The sequence below is a fragment of the Camelus ferus genome, chromosome 7 (assembly GCF_009834535.1).
Source record: "Camelus ferus isolate YT-003-E chromosome 7, BCGSAC_Cfer_1.0, whole genome shotgun sequence".
NCBI lineage: Eukaryota > Metazoa > Chordata > Mammalia > Artiodactyla > Camelidae > Camelus > Camelus ferus.
The window spans coordinates 47527068-47544149 of record NC_045702.1 but is presented as its reverse complement, the minus strand read 5'-3'; the positions used below and the strand labels follow the sequence as shown (position 1 = coordinate 47544149).

The following is a 17082-nucleotide window of genomic DNA, read 5'->3' as shown; positions in this document are numbered from 1 at the left end:
CTTTTGTGTGGACCTTTTAGGGTTTTCTATATATAGTAACATGTCATCAGCATATAATGACACTTTTACCTCTTCTTTTCCAATTTGGATCCCTTTTATTTCTTTCTCTTGCCTGACTGCTGTGGCTAGGACTTCCAAGACTATGTTGAATAGGAGTGGTGATAGTGGGCATCCTTGTCTTGTCCCAGATTTTAGTGGGAAGCTTTTGAGTTTTTCACCGTTGAGTACTATGCTGGCTGTAGGTTTGTCATATATAGCTTTTATTATGTTGAGATATGTTCCCTCTATACCCACTTTGGCGAGAGTTTTTATCATAAATGGGTGTTGAATTTTATCAAATGCTTTTTCTGCATCGATTGAGATGATCATGTGGTTTTTGTCCTTTCTCTTGTTGATGTGATGTATTACATTGATTGATTTGCGTATGTTGAACCAGCCTTGTGTCCCTGGGATGAACCCCACTTGGTCATGATGTATAATCTTTTTTATGTGTTGTTGGATTCTGTTTGCTAAAATTTTGGTGAGGATTTTGGCGTCTATGTTCATCAGTGATATTGGCCTATAATTCTCTTTTTTTGTAGTGTCTTTGCCTGGTTTTGGTATCAGGGTAATGGTGGCTTCATAGAGTGAATTTGGGAGTATTCCCTCCTTTTCAATCGTCTGGAAGAGTTTGAGAAGGACTGGTATGAGTTCTTCTTTGTATGTTTGGTAGAATTCCCCGGTGAAGCCGTCCGGTCCTGGACTTTTATTTGTAGGGAGGTTTTTAATTGCTATTTCTATTTCCTTTCTAGTGATCGGATTGTTCAAGTGTTCAGATTCTTCTTGATTCAGTTTTGGTGGACAGTATGTTTCCAGAAACTTGTCCATCTCCTCTAGGTTATCCAGTTTGGTTCCATATAGTTTTTCATAATATTCTCGTATGATATTCTGTATTTCTATTTTGTTTGTTGTAATTTCTCCATTTTCCTTTCTTATTTTGCTAATTTGTGCTCTCTCTTTTTTCTTCTTTGTGAGTTTGGCCAGAGGTTTGTTGATTTTATTTACTTTTTCAAAAAACCAGCTTTTGGTTTGGTTGATTTTTTCTATGGTCTTGTTAATCTCTATTGTATTTAATTCCCCTCTGATCTTTATTATTTCCTTCCTTCTGCTGCTTTTTGGGGCTTTTTGTTCTTCTTTTTCTAATTCATTCAGGTGGTGGGCTAAATTGTTTATTTGAGATTGTTCTTCTTTTTTGAGGAAGGCCTGTATCTCTATAAACTTCCCTCTTAGCACTGCCTTTGCTGTGTCCCATAGGTTTTGAGTGGTTGTGCTTTCATTATCATTTGTCTCAAGGTATTTTTTAATTTCAGCTTTGATTTCCTCATTGATCCATTGTTTTTTCAATAACATACTGTTTAATCTCCATGCTTTCCTTTTTTTCTCCATTGTTTCTCTGTTGTTGATTTCCAGTTTCATGGCATTGTGGTCAGTAAAGATACTTGAGATAGTTTCTATCTTCTTAAAATTGTTGAGGTTTCTTTTGTGCCCAAGTACGTGATCGATCCTGGAAAATGTTCCATGTGCACTTGAAAAGAATGTATATCCTAGTTTTTGGGGGTGTAATGCTCTGAAAATATCCACCAAATCTAGTTTTTCTATTGTAGTATTTAATTTCTCTGTTGCCTTGTTTATTTTCTGTCTGGAAGATCTGTCTAGTGATGTTAATGCAGTGTTAAAATCTCCAACTATGATTGTATTCCCATCAATATCCCCCTTTATCTCTGTTAGTAATTCTTGTATGTACTTAGGTGCTCCTATATTGGGTGCATATATATTCACGAGTGTAATATCCTCATCTTGTATCACTCCTTTAGTTATTATAAAATGTCCTTCTTTATCTTTCTTTATGGCCTTTGTTTTAAAGTCTATTTTGTCTGAAATCAGTACTGCAACACCTGCTTTTTTGGCTTTTCCATTTGCATGGAATATCCTTTTCCATCCTTTCACTCTCAATCTATATGTGTCCTTCTCCCTAAAGTGGGTCTCTTGTATGCAGCATATTGAAGGTTCTTGCTTTATTATCCAGTCTGCCACTCTATGTCTTTTGACTGGAGCATTTAGTCCATTAACATTTACAGTAATTAATGATAGATGTGTGTTTATTGCCATTTTGAACTTATCTTTGCAGTTGAATTGGTATATCCTCTTTGTTCCTTTCTTCTTCCTTTTGTGGTTTGGTAATTTTCCTTTGTATTTTCATGGATTTTATTTATTCTGGTCATTTTTGAATTGAGTTCTTTTGTTATTGAGTTGTAGGAATTCCTTATATATTGTGGACATCAATTGCTTATCAGATATATGATTTGAAAATACCTTCTTCCATTCTGTGGGTTTTTTTTTTTTTCTTCACTCTAGAGGTATTGTCCTTTGATACCCAAAAGTTTCTAATTTTGAGGAACTCTTTACTTTTGTTGCCTGTACTTTCAGTGTCATGTCTAAGAAATGATTGCCAAATCCAGTGTCATGAAGATTTCTCCAGTATTTTCTTCTAAGAGTTTTTTTTTTTTTTTAATACTTTTAACTCTTAGATTTAGGTCTTTCATACATTTTGAGTTAATTTTTGTTTATTTTCTAAGGTGAGGATCCAGTGTTGTTCTGATTTTTTTGCATGTTGATTTTGAGCCTGCAACTTTGACCTCTAATAATTTTTTCGTGCAGAATCTTTAGGGTTTTATATATATAAATCATGTCATCTATTAATAGAGATAATTTTACTTCTTCCTTTCCAATTTGGATGAGTTCTGTTTCTTTTTCTCATGTCATTGATTCTGCCTGGTGCTTCCAACGTTGTGTTGAATAAAAGTGGTGACAGTGGGACATGCTTGTTTTTTTCCTGATCTTCGGGGAAGAATTTTAGTCTTTGACCATTGAGTATGATGCTAACTGTGGTTTTTTCATAGATGGCCTTTATCATGTTGAGGACGTTTCCTTCTATTCCTAGTTTATTGAGTATTTTTTTTTTTATCATTAAAGGGTGTTCAATTTTTTCCTTTTTTCCCTGCATCAGTTGAGATGATCACATGGTCTTTTTCCTTCATTCTATTAATGTAGTCTATTAGCTGTGCTTACATTCTGGGAATAAATCTACTTGGTCATGGGATATAATCTTTTTAATATACTGCTGGATTCTGTTTGCTAGTTTCTGTTGAGAGTGTTTGTTTATAAGGAATACTGGTCTGTAGTTTTCTTGTAATGCCTTTGTCTGGCTTTGCCTCATAGGATGTTAGGAAGTATTTTGTCTTCAATTTTTAGAAGAGTTTGAGAAGGGCTTGGTGTTAATTCTTCTTTAAATGTTTGGTGGCATTCGTCAGTAAGCCATCTGGTCTTAGGCTTTTTTGTTATTGTTAGAAGGTTTTTGACAACTTATTCAATCTCCTTGCTAGTTATAGGCCTATTCAGTTTTTCTGTTTCTTCATTATTCAGTCATGGTAGGTTGTGTGTTTCTACGAATTTGTCCATATCATCTGTGTTACACAGTTTGGTGCACTGTTGCTGATAGTACACTTTTATAATCCTTTTTATTTCTGTAAAATTGGTAGTAATGTCCCAGCTTTCATTTCAGGAATCTGAGTTTCTCTTTTCCTTAGTCAATCTAGCTAAATGTCAGTTTCTTTTTTTTTTTCTTTCAAAGAACAAACTTTTGGCTTGTTAATTTTCTCTTTTGTTTTCCTTTTGTCTCTTCTATTTATCTCCACTCTAATCTTGATTTTTTTTCCCATCCATCTGCTAGCTTTGGAATTTGTTTGCTCTTTTTCAACTCCTCTAGGGTGTCAAGTTAGGTTATTCATTTGAGATCCTTCCTTTTTTAATGCATGTGTTTACAGTGATAAATTTTCCCTCTCAATACGGCTTCCGTGGCATTTCTTAAGTTTGGATATGTTGAAGATTTTTCCAGTTGTCTCAAGTTATTCTTATTTTCTCAGGTAATTTCTTCCTTGACTCATTGGTTGTGGGAGGCAAAACTTTATACTTCTCTTGAACTGGTGAAAGATGGCAACATTAGACAGTGATAACTGATGTATATATAATGAAATAATATAATATCTAGAGCAATATAAATAAGTACATTAAATGTCATTCTTTTAAAAAGTTCGCATAAAACTGTTTTTTTCTACTTCTATGAAAAATACAATTGGTATTTTGATAGGAATTGCATCGAATCTGTAGATCACCTTGGGTAGTATGGTCATCTTAATATTCTCCCAATCCATGAACACAAAACAAAAGATGGTTTATCTTTCCACCTGTTGTGTCATCTTCAGTTTCTTTCATCAGTGTCTTGAAGGTTTCCCAGAACTGGGTGATTGCATTTGCTCCTAAGTTGCTCCCTCTGCCATTGTCTTGGCTCTGTTAGGGTCTATTCTTCACACAGCAGCTTGTGTACCTTTTAGGAGCTAAGTTAAACCACAGCATTTATCTAGTTAAAACTGCAGTGCTTTCTTATGTCACTAATAAGGGCAATTTTACAGTTTTTAGTATGTTGAAAAACTTTAATGATTTATGTATAATACTAGTATATTATTTATTCTTCAGTAAAATTTATTGAAAATAGCTATGTTCTGGGAACCCCATTAAATGTTGCTTATGTCACTGTGGAAAAAAATAAACATAGGTATTAAACTCATAGGTCAAAATCCTGGGGAGAAAACAGGGAGGCATTTATACAGTGTGCTCAGTGCTAGGTTAGGAAAAGTACCGAGTGCTTTGGGAGCATTTGTGTGAAGCCTCTTCTCAGAGTGCTGGAAAGGAAATTGAGAAAATAACTGAAAGATGAATAGAACTGAAAAGAGAATAGAAAGGAAGCAGGTGAAGAGTAGGCAAAAAGAAAGGAATTATCAAAAAATTGTATTGAGAGGGAAAAGGGAGAGGTAATGGTGATTCTGATCAGGGTGATACCTGGAGAGAAGGAAATCAGGTCATTAGAAGAAAAGATGGATAGCACTTGACCAAGAGAGGAAGAAGTAAGGAGATTACCATAGTTTCTGTTGGGTTTTAAGAAAGAGGAGTGGCTTTGTAGAGAAGGTGGCTAGTCCAGATTTGTACACGATGAATTTGAGTTTCTGCAGGACTTCCTAGGGGAGAGGTACCGTCAGCAGCTTGGAATTCAGGTTGAGTGACAGAAAAGAGAGTTTGGTAGAGGTACAGTTATGGAAATTAGCCTTTGTTCCCTCTCTGGTTTGTTACTTACTTGCTAGTTGTTCAAACAGTGTTTGGGAATCTGAAGTTGTATGTTCTTTGTTGCCGCACTGGGAGGAGGGGTAAGCTAGGCTTGTCACAACTTGTTGGGAAGTTGTGTTTACTTTTAAAAGTCAGTAATCCTTGAATGAAGAGAATGTTTAGCTCTGATTCAGAAGCAGAGACTTTCTCTTGATAGTAATTAGGGCATTTCAGTATATAACAGAGTGCTCTAGAATTTCTGCCGTTATGCTCCGTTTCTCATTTTGTGTTAAATCAGGATAAGGTGCATTCCTTCATCATAACATAGAAGCATCGTGGACACATACAAAATCGTGGTTGGAGTGTGACCTCTGGAGCCAAGTTACCGAGATTTAAATTCTGACCCTGCATTAACTAGGGGTATGACTGTGGGCATTAATTTGACTTCTCTGAGTTTATTTTGTCACCTACAAAATGGAAAAAAAAAAAAAAAGTACCTACATCAAATGTTGTTAGAATTGAGTTGATGAGGTAAAGTATTTAGAACAGGATTGAATACATGTTAGCGGTTGTTATTGTTATTATTACTGCATTATGATTAATAGTTGGAGGCTCAGTTCATGGAGGTAACAAAGGGCTTCATTAGGTTATATGTGTGGCACATACTCCAGGGGCGGTATGACTGGGAAGCCCAAAGTGTTTGTGAATTTCTGGGACTTCTGTGTGTTGTAATGCTATGCAGATGACAGTTACTCTTTCACTGTTTCATTCTTTCTAATTATGGGAGTGGGTGGCTATGTATTTGGAGGAAACTGGGGGTTGTTAACTGCGTATTAATAAGAAACTGGGAAAATGTGAAGAGTAGTGTGTTTTGTCTGTATCGCTAATGATGCTTTAATACAGACCTGTGGGTTTTAGTTCGCACTTGTCTTCTGGTAGGTTTTCTGCTCCCTGAAAACCAAAACAAAAAACATCCTATTTAAACTGATAGAGATACTAAAGTTATAATATATATAATATAAGTTACTGGGTTATTTTTTCCCTTTTTCTTTTATGAAGAGGTTTGCTTTTTAATTTATAATCAAAGTAGAATGGAGAAGGCCAGAGTACTGATGTTGGGGTCTGAGGCAGGGAGACCTGTGGGAACACGAGTTGATGTGCTGATTATTCGGTGCTCCGGTAAGGCTGCCACTTGAACGGTCACTCAGGTACAGCTCTTTCTTGGTCTTTCCTGGAATCCTGCTTTGAAAAATAAGTTCACTCAGAGAGACAGAAAGAGGTGTCACACCTATGTGATTGATATTTTCGCTCTTGGATTCTGTCCCGTCAACTAATATTTTTACCTTGAATTTCATAGGAATTTGAAAGTGATTATGTCATCTTCAAGTCCAAAACTTTGGATTTTGACAGAAGGCTCGGGACAATTCTTTGTGAAGCTTTCGTTAACTGCAATGGTTTAGAAGCTACGTTTAAGGTTAGTTCTGAAGAAGCTGTCAGAAAAGTGTTCTACTAGTGAATGATTTAGACTGTGAGATGAGAGGAGTGAACACATTCCTTTCTGATCCAGGTGAACTATTAACTAGTCATATTCTCTTCATATCCAGCTCACTGAACCATAAACTTTGAATAGTGCACTACTGAGTAATGAAGTTTACTTTGGACAAGGTCAGTTTTAGGACATTGAACCATTGATCTTTTCTTGAATTCAGTGTTTTAGCTTTTGTTACCATTAGAGCAAGTTTGGCAGAGGCTGTGAAATGTTGATTCAAAATTAAACCACAATGAAAAGTGGAAAATATCTGTTAATTCAAGTGTATCTTTTCTTTGCCACTGTCTTCATATGTTGGGTTCACCTGCCCACTTTGACTCTGACTGAAACAAATAGGAATTAATACACTGTATTTCATCAAGCATGACACCATTGATTATCAGGCACACCACTGTTTATCAATAAAGGAAAATACTGCCCCCAAATTTACGACGCCATTGATTATATCACATACTTCCATTTCAGAGGTGTTAAGATATGAAAGAATGTTTGTCATAGAATTGATGAAATACAATGTGTCTGTATGAATAGTTGCATATAAGAAAAGCATCTTGACAGTCCTCCCACGTGGAAAACTGATAACGTGGGGGATTGACTTCCTTGTCAAAGAAGAGATTCCAAGTTGAGTGTAAACTTAGATGACATCCCCGAAGAGGAGAGAGCCCTTGGTTTCTGAAAAACACAGCTAGAGAATCACGGGCACTGAAGATGGCAGTGCAAAATAAAGACTTTATCCAAGATACTTGTTTGATTTTGACCTTAAAATTCAGATGAATTGATCAAATGGTCAGATGAATTGATCAAATCCAGTGTCTTCTGCCCCTGTCAAGGGTTTTTAGCACAAAGAAATCCCGAGGGTCAAATAGTTCTCTTTTAAGAATCTTGGGATGAAATCGAGTTGCTGCCAGCTGAGTTGGATAGCCTGTATACACCACCTGTAATCCCGTCTCTCGGAAATTGCTCTTGTATTTAATATTGCTGCTCCTTTTCTTTGACTGGATTTGCATGCGTATTTCTCTTTGAGGAAAATGACATATTCTGATCCTTGTCATTTTTTTGTAACCTTTTCACATAGCAGTGAATCGTATTTTTCTGGTTTCTGTAACAGAATTCAGCAATGTTATTTTTAATGGCTACATAGTAGTCTGTCATATTCTCTGTTACTGGACCTACTTCCACGCTTTTAGAAATAACTGCAAGAATGAGTGTGGAGTGAAATCTCAGTTACAGGGGCCCTTTTCTAATTCAAATCTCCTTTCCCTCCTCATAGCCATTAATAGGGATTTGATACATGCCAGTTACTTTTTTCTAAACGGTTTTATCTTTTTATTGTTAACTATTTTTTTCCTTAACTTCCCACATATTTATACCTGGTCTGCTGAAAAATATAACACGAGATGCAGCCCTTGTTAGTTCTCCAGAGGCAAGACATCATCTTAAGAGTCATCGTTATATTTAGATCACCTTCCACAGTGCCTTATATGAAACAGGCTCTTAATAACTGCTCGACATTAGGACTGACTGGTGATCAACATACTGAGAGGACACACAGATGAAGAATAAATGCAGCAAGAATTGTGGCAGAAGGGAAAATTACAGGGTTGTGTATTTAGGGAAAAGATGATTTCTACCATAGGTATAGGATCATGAACTTTAACCATTTACTGTTGTGTCCCTGAGAATACGTACTTGCAGATGCTTCTTTGAAGACTGCAATTCAGTATCTGTTCTTGCAAAGACCTGACCAGGAAGGGCACTGGAACCCAACAGAGTAAAACTGTGCTTCCGATCCTAGAGGGTTGGCTCTTGATAAAATTTAAAGCAAAACAAAATACTAACGAATGGCTTTCTAAAATTTACCATGTCTCTACATGAAGGTAGACTGACGTGTGTAAGATAAACTTTTTGAAAAGTCTTCAGATGATATAGTTGAAAACTATAAGATTGTTAATGTATGTGGTTAGGGTGGCAACAGATGGAAACAGTCTTTGAAAGAGACAAACCTAGGAAGGATAAAAATACGTACTACTTTGAGCAGTGGCAACAGCATTTTGAGAAGCCCTATTATATAAGGAAACTGAGGCGTAGAAGACAATCAAGGTAAACCTTACAGATCTCAAACGGGATATTTAGGAAAGAAGCACATAGTGGGAGTCAGTGAAGGACAGTGCCTGATATGAAGGACAGTGTCTATACTCTTCATAAAATAGCTCTTAGTTCCACTATGACAAGGAAACCAGAAGTTCAAATGACCTTTATTCTCATCCTGGAGGGTAATTTTATTTTTTTATATCTGTGATGTCAGAAAATTAGGGTAATGTATACTGCTTAAAAGGTTAAGACTTTTCTTACTACTACTTTCTGGCTTTACAGCCTCCACAAAGAATATTTTCTCTCTGTCTTTCCTCATTGACACTGGGGGTTCAGTCCCACTAAGCATATCAGGTAGGCAAGTTGAGATGGAACCAGGAAACTCCTGGTACCATTTCCGTTGTGGACAACGTGATAAGTGTGTGAAAGAGAATGTTGTGAAATGTGTTTCCCTACTGTAGTTGCAGGCCATGTCTTTGTGAAATCGATGAGGAAGTGTTTAGAATGTTAACATCAAGTACAAACTTGACAAAACAGGGGCTGTAAGAAGAGAGTTAGCAATTTGCATTTCATTCGGCAGCAGCTAACCAAGCAGATCAAAAAACACTTAGTAGTTTCTGCGGTAGGTATAATGGGTGTTACCAGAAAAAAAGCCAGCATGTGTTTGTCTAAACTGGCCTCTAAGATAGGGTTAGATTTACATTTTAGTTTGTATGATTCTTTCACTGTGTTGACTTTTTTTTTTCCCATTGAATGTGGTTTATGGAAATGCTGACAATGAAGCTGTTCTTTAAAGAACAAATTTGGGGGAACACCTTTGAGTTCCCTAAAAGAAGAGCAGAGCTCCATCTCTGCTGTGTCACACTGCTAACAAGGCACAAACCTGGGTGTGTGGTTTTCTGCCACCTTGGTGGTTGTTATTTTGAGGACATACCTCCTTTTATTTCAAAGAAAATATAACAGTCCTAGTAACTCACTTTTTTTGGAGGCCCACACAGAGTAGGTAAATAACCAAGTAACAGTTTTAAGTGGCCCCTTGCCTGGTGAGAGTTCACACAGGGGGGCAGGGACTCGGGTGCCAGATTGCCCAGGGTCAAGGTCAAATGCCAAGCTCTGCCCCCAGCTGTGAAAACTGGCTCAAGTTATCCACTCCTCGTAACTCAGTTTCCTTATCTGAAGCATGTGAGAATGACAGCATTTTTAACGCCCTTAATATATAGTACCTGGCACCAGGCAGCACTCTGTATAAACTGCTTATACAAAATGTGTATTTTAATTACATTATTTTGCTTGCAAAGAAAGGCATCTCACACTGACCCACAGAAGAAATTCATCAGGAGGGCAGGAGACAGGACAGGAGGCTAGTAGAAATCCAAGGTTCGGCTCACCGGGCAGCTAAGCTTAGTGAGACTGAAATCTCGGAGTTCCCTGATCCAGCACGAGGGCTTGTGAACCTGGGTGCTCCTGCTTGCTGGTCACATGATCCTGCTTCAGGTCACATGTCTACTTTTTCTGTTCCCCTACTCGTTCACTTCCTCTGCTTGCTGGTACAGTTGACCCTTGAACAATGCAGGGGTTAGGGGCCCTAACCCCCTGTGTAGTTGAAAATCAGTATATGACTTTTGGTTCCCCAAAACTTCACTAGTAGCCTATTGTTACCCATCACTTAATCCATGTAACATACAAAATATGTGTTATGTAATGTCTTCTTAAGAGAAAAATAAGCCAGAGAAAAGGAAATTTTATTAGGAAAATCATAAGGAAGAGAAAATACACATTTACAGTACTGTCTTCTATTTATCAATCCTGTAAGTGTATGTCATCTGTTTACAGGATGAATCATCCATCAGCACCTACAGTATTGTCTTACATTTAACATCTACAGTGGCCTGTATCATGTATTATGAACACGAGACATAAAATAATGAAAAGATACTGTGAAAAAGAAATTCATATTTATTTACAGGTGTAACGACTCATGCATTGATAAAAAGTAGCAGCAGTACAGTTGCTTCCCGGGAGCCTGTTGTAAGTGATATGATTGTTTCATGGCAGCCTAGCCTATCCAGTAAGGAATGAATTATAAATATTTTTTGGCATATAGTATTACAATCATATTCATAACATAGTATTGGAAACAGTGTTACATCTTTTAAAAAACCACTTGCCTGTGACTATAGGCTGATATGCAGTTTCTCCAACTGAGACGTATACTGTATGGTAATGTAATTTTTTGAAAGCAAAGTTATAAAATAATAAAATGAAAACATTTTATATTAGATATCACTCACCTTGTGTCTATGTAAGGTCAGACTCATATGTACGTATATTTTAGGCGTTCATGACATACTTTTTCTCAAGTTTTTTGGTATTTCTAGGCTATGTGGGTCTTCTGAGAGTCTTTAAATTGTAGCAGGTCTCTGGGGGAGGGTATAGCTCAAATGGTAGAGAGCGTGCTTAGCATGCATGAGGTCCTGGGTTCAATCCCTAGTACCTCCCTTATCTAAGAATGAATGAATAAATAAATGTAATTAACTCCCCCAATAAAAAAAAAATTGGCTTTGAGACAACAAATTGTAGCAGATATCCAAAAAATTTTCCAATATATTTATTGAAAAAAAATTTATGTAAAAGTAGACCTGCAAAGTTCAAGCCCATGTTGTTGAAGGGCCAACTATTGTTTCTTTTCACTCCTAATTTTACCAGCATAGGTTCAGCCTGCCCTGCCCTAATTCTTTTTCTGAGAATCTAATTATCTCAAGGCATTGGTTTCAACCAGGACTTTCACGTTAAAGGAGCTGTATGCCGGTGGAGTGACTGTCTTTGGTCAACAGGTCACCACTGCTGGCCCAACTGCTGTGTGTTGGGTGGGGGTGGTTGGGTCCTGTGGTACAAAGCCTGGGTGGCCACGGACAGGACAGTCACAGTGGCTGATACTTCTGGTATAATTATTCATTTGTGACCTAGAGGTCTTCGATATGGATATTCTTATTCTAAAGAATGTATGTGTGGAGGGGAAAAACAAATAACAAGTACACAATCTTACTTCTTGATTCTGTTCTTATACCTGCAAAGAAAGCATCTTCTAAAACGTTTCCTGGTGCCCCACAGGAAGCAGTCGTGCTGGCTGTCATCAGGATTGTCGATAGACAGTGCCTCATTTCTGACTCTTTATTTTCTGCTGGGGAAGGGAAACTGCTTTACATGTAGAATTTGCTTTATTGGGTATACAGAAGTTTTAGCGAGGTGCTAAAGTATGTTTCAGATTTTGAGACATGGCAGGATACTTGCAGGGATCTAGATTTGGGCTCTTTGTCTAGGCAGGTAGGAGGTTTAATGGGGGAAATAGTGAACTGAGTATTTGTATTAAGAAGTCATAGTTGTTAACCTTTCTTTCACTTTGATTTTTATAGCTTTTAACCGTATTTGGGAATTTTCTTGAGAAACCAGTTGTCATGGAAATTTTCAGCCCACATTACAGCACACTCGTGCACATGCTCAGTGCAGAGCTGGATGTGTGTAAGCAGTTGTATAATGAACACATGAAGCAGGTGAGTGGGGGATAAAGTCGAGCACATCCACAGTGTCATGTTGTGGGTTAGAGTATCAAGCAGAACTACATTTAATGATACCTAAAGATCAGATGGAGGCACTGAAGTTTTTATGCTTTTCTTTAATTGGTTTCCTTCATGGGTCTGAGGAACCTACTTGAGGACCATAACTCTTCTACTAATCAAGCTAGTTAGCACATATGCTCTGTGTATTCGTACTGTAAAAGTACCAAAATGAACAATTGCTTACAAGGTTGGAATACACTCTGATTAAATGTTCCCTTTCTTTCTCTTCATCACAATATCAATTTGCAGATTGAACAGGGAAATGTAGTTCTTAACAAGAATATGCCATTTACCTCAGGAAATATCAAATGGGCTGAAGAGGTCCTTGATCGACTTCACATGTTTTGGTCAAACTTTGCATCTCTCCGTTATCTGTAAGTAGTTAGGCTTTTATGCAGAAATTATCCCTGTGACACATGTAATTTTTATGTAGAGTAGTGAGCTGTTCATTTTAGTGTGTAAAGAGTCATTGTTCTTTTCATTGGCTGGGCTCATTGAGAGGGATTTATCCTGTCGTTTTGCAGTATGTTTAATAGGACTTGTAACTTCCTATATTTCCATGTCTTTTTTTTTCTTTTCACTTTTCCATTTCACTCACAATAGGTTTGTAGGTTTTTGTTACTGTTTTTCCTTTCTCTAGTAATTAGCACTCCTTTTATTTTAAAGACTTTTGTACCTTTGTTTTCTTTGTAAGAATTGATAACTTGTTGATGTTTGCATTGAACTGAATCTTTGGAGTTCCATTTATTTCATAACTATGTCTTTTAAGGCAAAGACTACTCGTAAGCATTATTTGGCTTTTATTGGTTTTTGTCCTATTTTATAGTGTATTTTGTTACGTTTTCTATTGTGTACTATGGTAAAGCAATTAAGCTGAAATCTGTTGAATAAATAGGAAAGTAGCAAAACTGTATTCCTGCAGATTCTTGGAAAGTCCTGATGATGCCTTGGTTTATCAGAAATATGTTGAAATGACAACTTTACTAGACCAGTTTGAAAATTGCATCTATAACGAATGGAAAAGTAATGTGGATGAAATCTGTGAATTCAACTTAAATCAACCGTTAGTTAAATTCAGTGCCGTAAATGGTCTCCTCAGTGTCAACTTTGACCCAAAGGTAGGGGTTTGATGTTTATAAGATGTTTTATAGGTGCCCTTTGTATTATAAGGATATTCCTGATGCCTCCAGTCATTTATATTTTACTTTGGAAAAATGTCAGGGCTTTGAGGAATGAAACTAAAAACAACTTCAAATAGGGCTTTGTTTTAACGAGTTGTTTACCAGATTTTATATTATTATTATTTTGTCTGGTAATTATTTATTTGCCACTCCCACTTTACTGGATAATGAGTTACTTGGAAGTAGGGTTCATTTCGTCTTTGTGTTTTGTGTGTCTAGCATAGTGTCTGGCACCTGGCAATGCTACCTTAATACCTACCTGTCAGTTCAATTGAATAGAATCATTAGTCTTTGGTCACATGTTTTCTGGCTTATGTCTTCTTGCCCTGTCTTGCAGTAGTCCAGCTGTATGCCTAAGAAGTGGGCAAGTTAGCCTCACTGAGTTTAATGGTCACAGTCTCTACCCAAATTCTTGACTGTTTTCCTACAATATTACAAAGAATAGCATCACTTAATTTTTCTTATTAACCTCAGCACACACACACAAGTAAATGACCTTGAGAACTGAGGATTTGCTCTACCAATTGATTTCATAAAACCAATTTATGGAAACTGAATTCCTGAGATGTTTTAGGAAGAATCCCTATGATTCTACCAGAGGGGATTATACGCACAAAAAATATATTGTACTAGTTAGCCTATGGAGTGGCAACATAAAGTCAACTCGTTTACTTTTTAAGCATGTTATGTGGTCTTTTCCTCTGAACGTGTGATTTAGGGCTACAGTCAGTTCTGCTACAACATGACATACACATTCCTAAAAATTACTGGACTATGAAAGATTGCACAATAAAAAGTACAGGGCTTATGGGGAAAATGAGGGTTAGGATACAGCTTTGTCAGTGATACATTTAGAAAATGTCAGAGAGAGACAAATACTGTATGATGTCACTTATCTGTGGAATCTAAAAAATACAACAAAATAGTGAATATAACAAAAAGCAGACTCAAATATTAATTACTGTATATAAAAATAAATTAAAAAATTTCTTCTGTATAGCACAGGGAACTGTGTTCGGTATCTTGTAATAACCTTTAATAAAAAATAATATGAAAACAAATATATGTATATAATGCATAACTGGGACATTATGCTGTACACCAGAGATTGGCGCATAGTAACCGATGATACTTCAATTTAAAAAAAGAAGAAGAAAAAAGCATACTCACAGAGAACAAACCAGTGGTTACCAGTGGGCAGAGGGAAGGGTGGAGGGGCAATACAGGGGTGAGGGGGTAAGAGGTACAAACTATGAGGTATAAAATAAGCTATAAGGATATATTGTACAAAACAGGGGATATGGCCAGTATTTTGTAATAATGATAAGTGATTTGGAGTAAAACCTTTAAAAATTGTGAATCACTTTATTATACACCTGTAACTTATATGTTGTATAGTCACTACTAACAAAGTAACAATAAAAACAGGAGAAAAAAAAAGGAACCCAGGAAAAACAGGAGCATGGTTTACACATTTTAAATGGTTAAATGGTTATACATAAATACTACAATGAACATGACACTTTCCCTTGACAAAGTCCTAAATTTTGCCCATGGAGGTGGATGTTGGAGGGTTGGAGCTGGTGCATTAATGGGAAGTGGAGGAAAGGAGGGTTATCTGAAACCACACAAAAGGTTGTATCACTGGAAGTGGATGGGCATGGCGCATCACACCTGGGAGCGGAGGTACCTGGTGGATGTTCACGATGTGTGCATATGAGCATTTTGCTTATTTTTAAGCCTTTACGCTGAGTTGGGTGTGATTTTTAGTGTTTAGTGTTTCTTGCTGATGAAACTGCAGATAAGCAAAGACAAAACTAGTGGTATGCTCAGATTGCTCCCTAGTACGTAATCAAGTTAGAACAAATTTGTTTTCAAAACAAGCTTTGTAATGGAGGTAACTGTTCTGGGCACTGGAAAAAGATGTAGGTCCATTTATAGCCTTCCATTTCCAATCTTGGTGTGCATATGTTGCTGTGTCTTGCTTGAATTATTCCGCTGACACTGAGCCACAGTCAATGATTTATGCCTTTATTATTTATATTTCTGTATCATATGGAATGTATGAGTGTTTTTAAAAAGTACATGAAACAGAAGCTCTTTACCTTGACAATTTGAAAATATGGTAATCTTTGGATGAAATATTAAGTGTTCTGATTTTAACTTGTGTTAAAAATAGAATGATATTCTTAAAATATGTAATAATCCTCACTTTTCTTTTAATAGTTAGTCGCTGTATTAAGAGATGTGAAATACCTTTTGATGTTGAAGAAATCAGACATACCGGATTCAGCCTTAGCCATCTTCGAAAAAAGAAACACTATTTTAAAGGTCTGTATTTTCAGATATTAGGGCATGTTATGAATAGAAATATTTTGAACTTTAATTATTATGTAGACCTATGATACTTTTATGCCTCTGAGATAGAAGCTTTAACATATTTGGCATTTTTTGTTTTGGGGTTTTCTTTCTCTCAGTACATTGGGAATCTTGAACTTCTTGTGCAAGGATACAATAAACTGAAGCAGACTCTTCTGGAAGTTGAATACCCCCTGATTGAAGATGAGCTGAGGGCAGTGGATGAGGAGCTGTGGGCAGCTGCCACATCGCTGACGTGGCAGGACGACTGCTGGGGAGACATCGAGAGGGTGAAGGTGTCCACCTCTGAGTTGGAACGGAGAGTGGAGCGTGCGCAGAGCAATGTTAAAGTGATTCAGCAGATGATGAGGGCGTGGGCCGAGTGCACGCTCCTTCCCAGGAGAGAGCACAGACGGGAGACGGCTTTTACTTGGGAAGACAAGGGTGATTTGTTTGCTAAAAAATACAAGCTGATCCAAGACGATGGCTGCAAGATACACAATTTGGTGGAGGTATTTGCTTTTAAGGTTTTGAAATTGATAGCAGATCCTATTATTTAGCTTAGAAAGGAGCAAACATATGTAACCTAATGATGTAAGACTCTTACTGGGCCTGAAAGAGCTTTGTATATGGTTTTGTTAAGAGTTGAAAGTGGAAGATTTCAAGCTTCTTTCCTTAACTTCCCTCACTGTTGTCATTTCTGAGAGAAGAGATAGGAATGTGAGATCTGTTGATGAAACAGAAAGGCTAGAGATGAGATCCTTTTGTTGGTCATAGTTATCTCCTATTTTGGATGCTGTCAGTAGCTACCACTGTTTGTTGAATGGCTCTGTGTGCATCCACTTTGTTTACGTCATCCCATATAACCCTCTCAGCCATCTCCTAAGGATGGCAACAATAGTTAATCTCTTTGTAACAAATATTTGAGTTTTTAAAACAATAATAGGCATCATTCCAGGGTTATCAATTGAAGAAAAGATAAGAAATGAAACAGCAACAAAAACAAAAAACAGAAGGCAGAGAAATAAAAGTGGAAAGCAAAAAAGTCTCTTGGACCTTAAATCCTAGTCAGGGAAGACAGAAAGAGAAA

General features: G+C 36.9%; 1 protein-coding gene across 1 annotated transcript in view; it reads left to right on the top strand.

Moving 5' to 3' along the window:
• DNAH11 (dynein axonemal heavy chain 11) overlaps nucleotides 1-17082 on the top strand; it is a 281146-nt gene that overhangs the window by 30563 nt on the left and 233501 nt on the right. The window contains 6 exon segments of the mRNA XM_032483875.1: nucleotides 6554-6670; nucleotides 12250-12387; nucleotides 12703-12827; nucleotides 13376-13571; nucleotides 15861-15965; nucleotides 16112-16504. Of these exon segments, the coding sequence (XP_032339766.1) occupies nucleotides 6554-6670; nucleotides 12250-12387; nucleotides 12703-12827; nucleotides 13376-13571; nucleotides 15861-15965; nucleotides 16112-16504 (1074 nt within the window).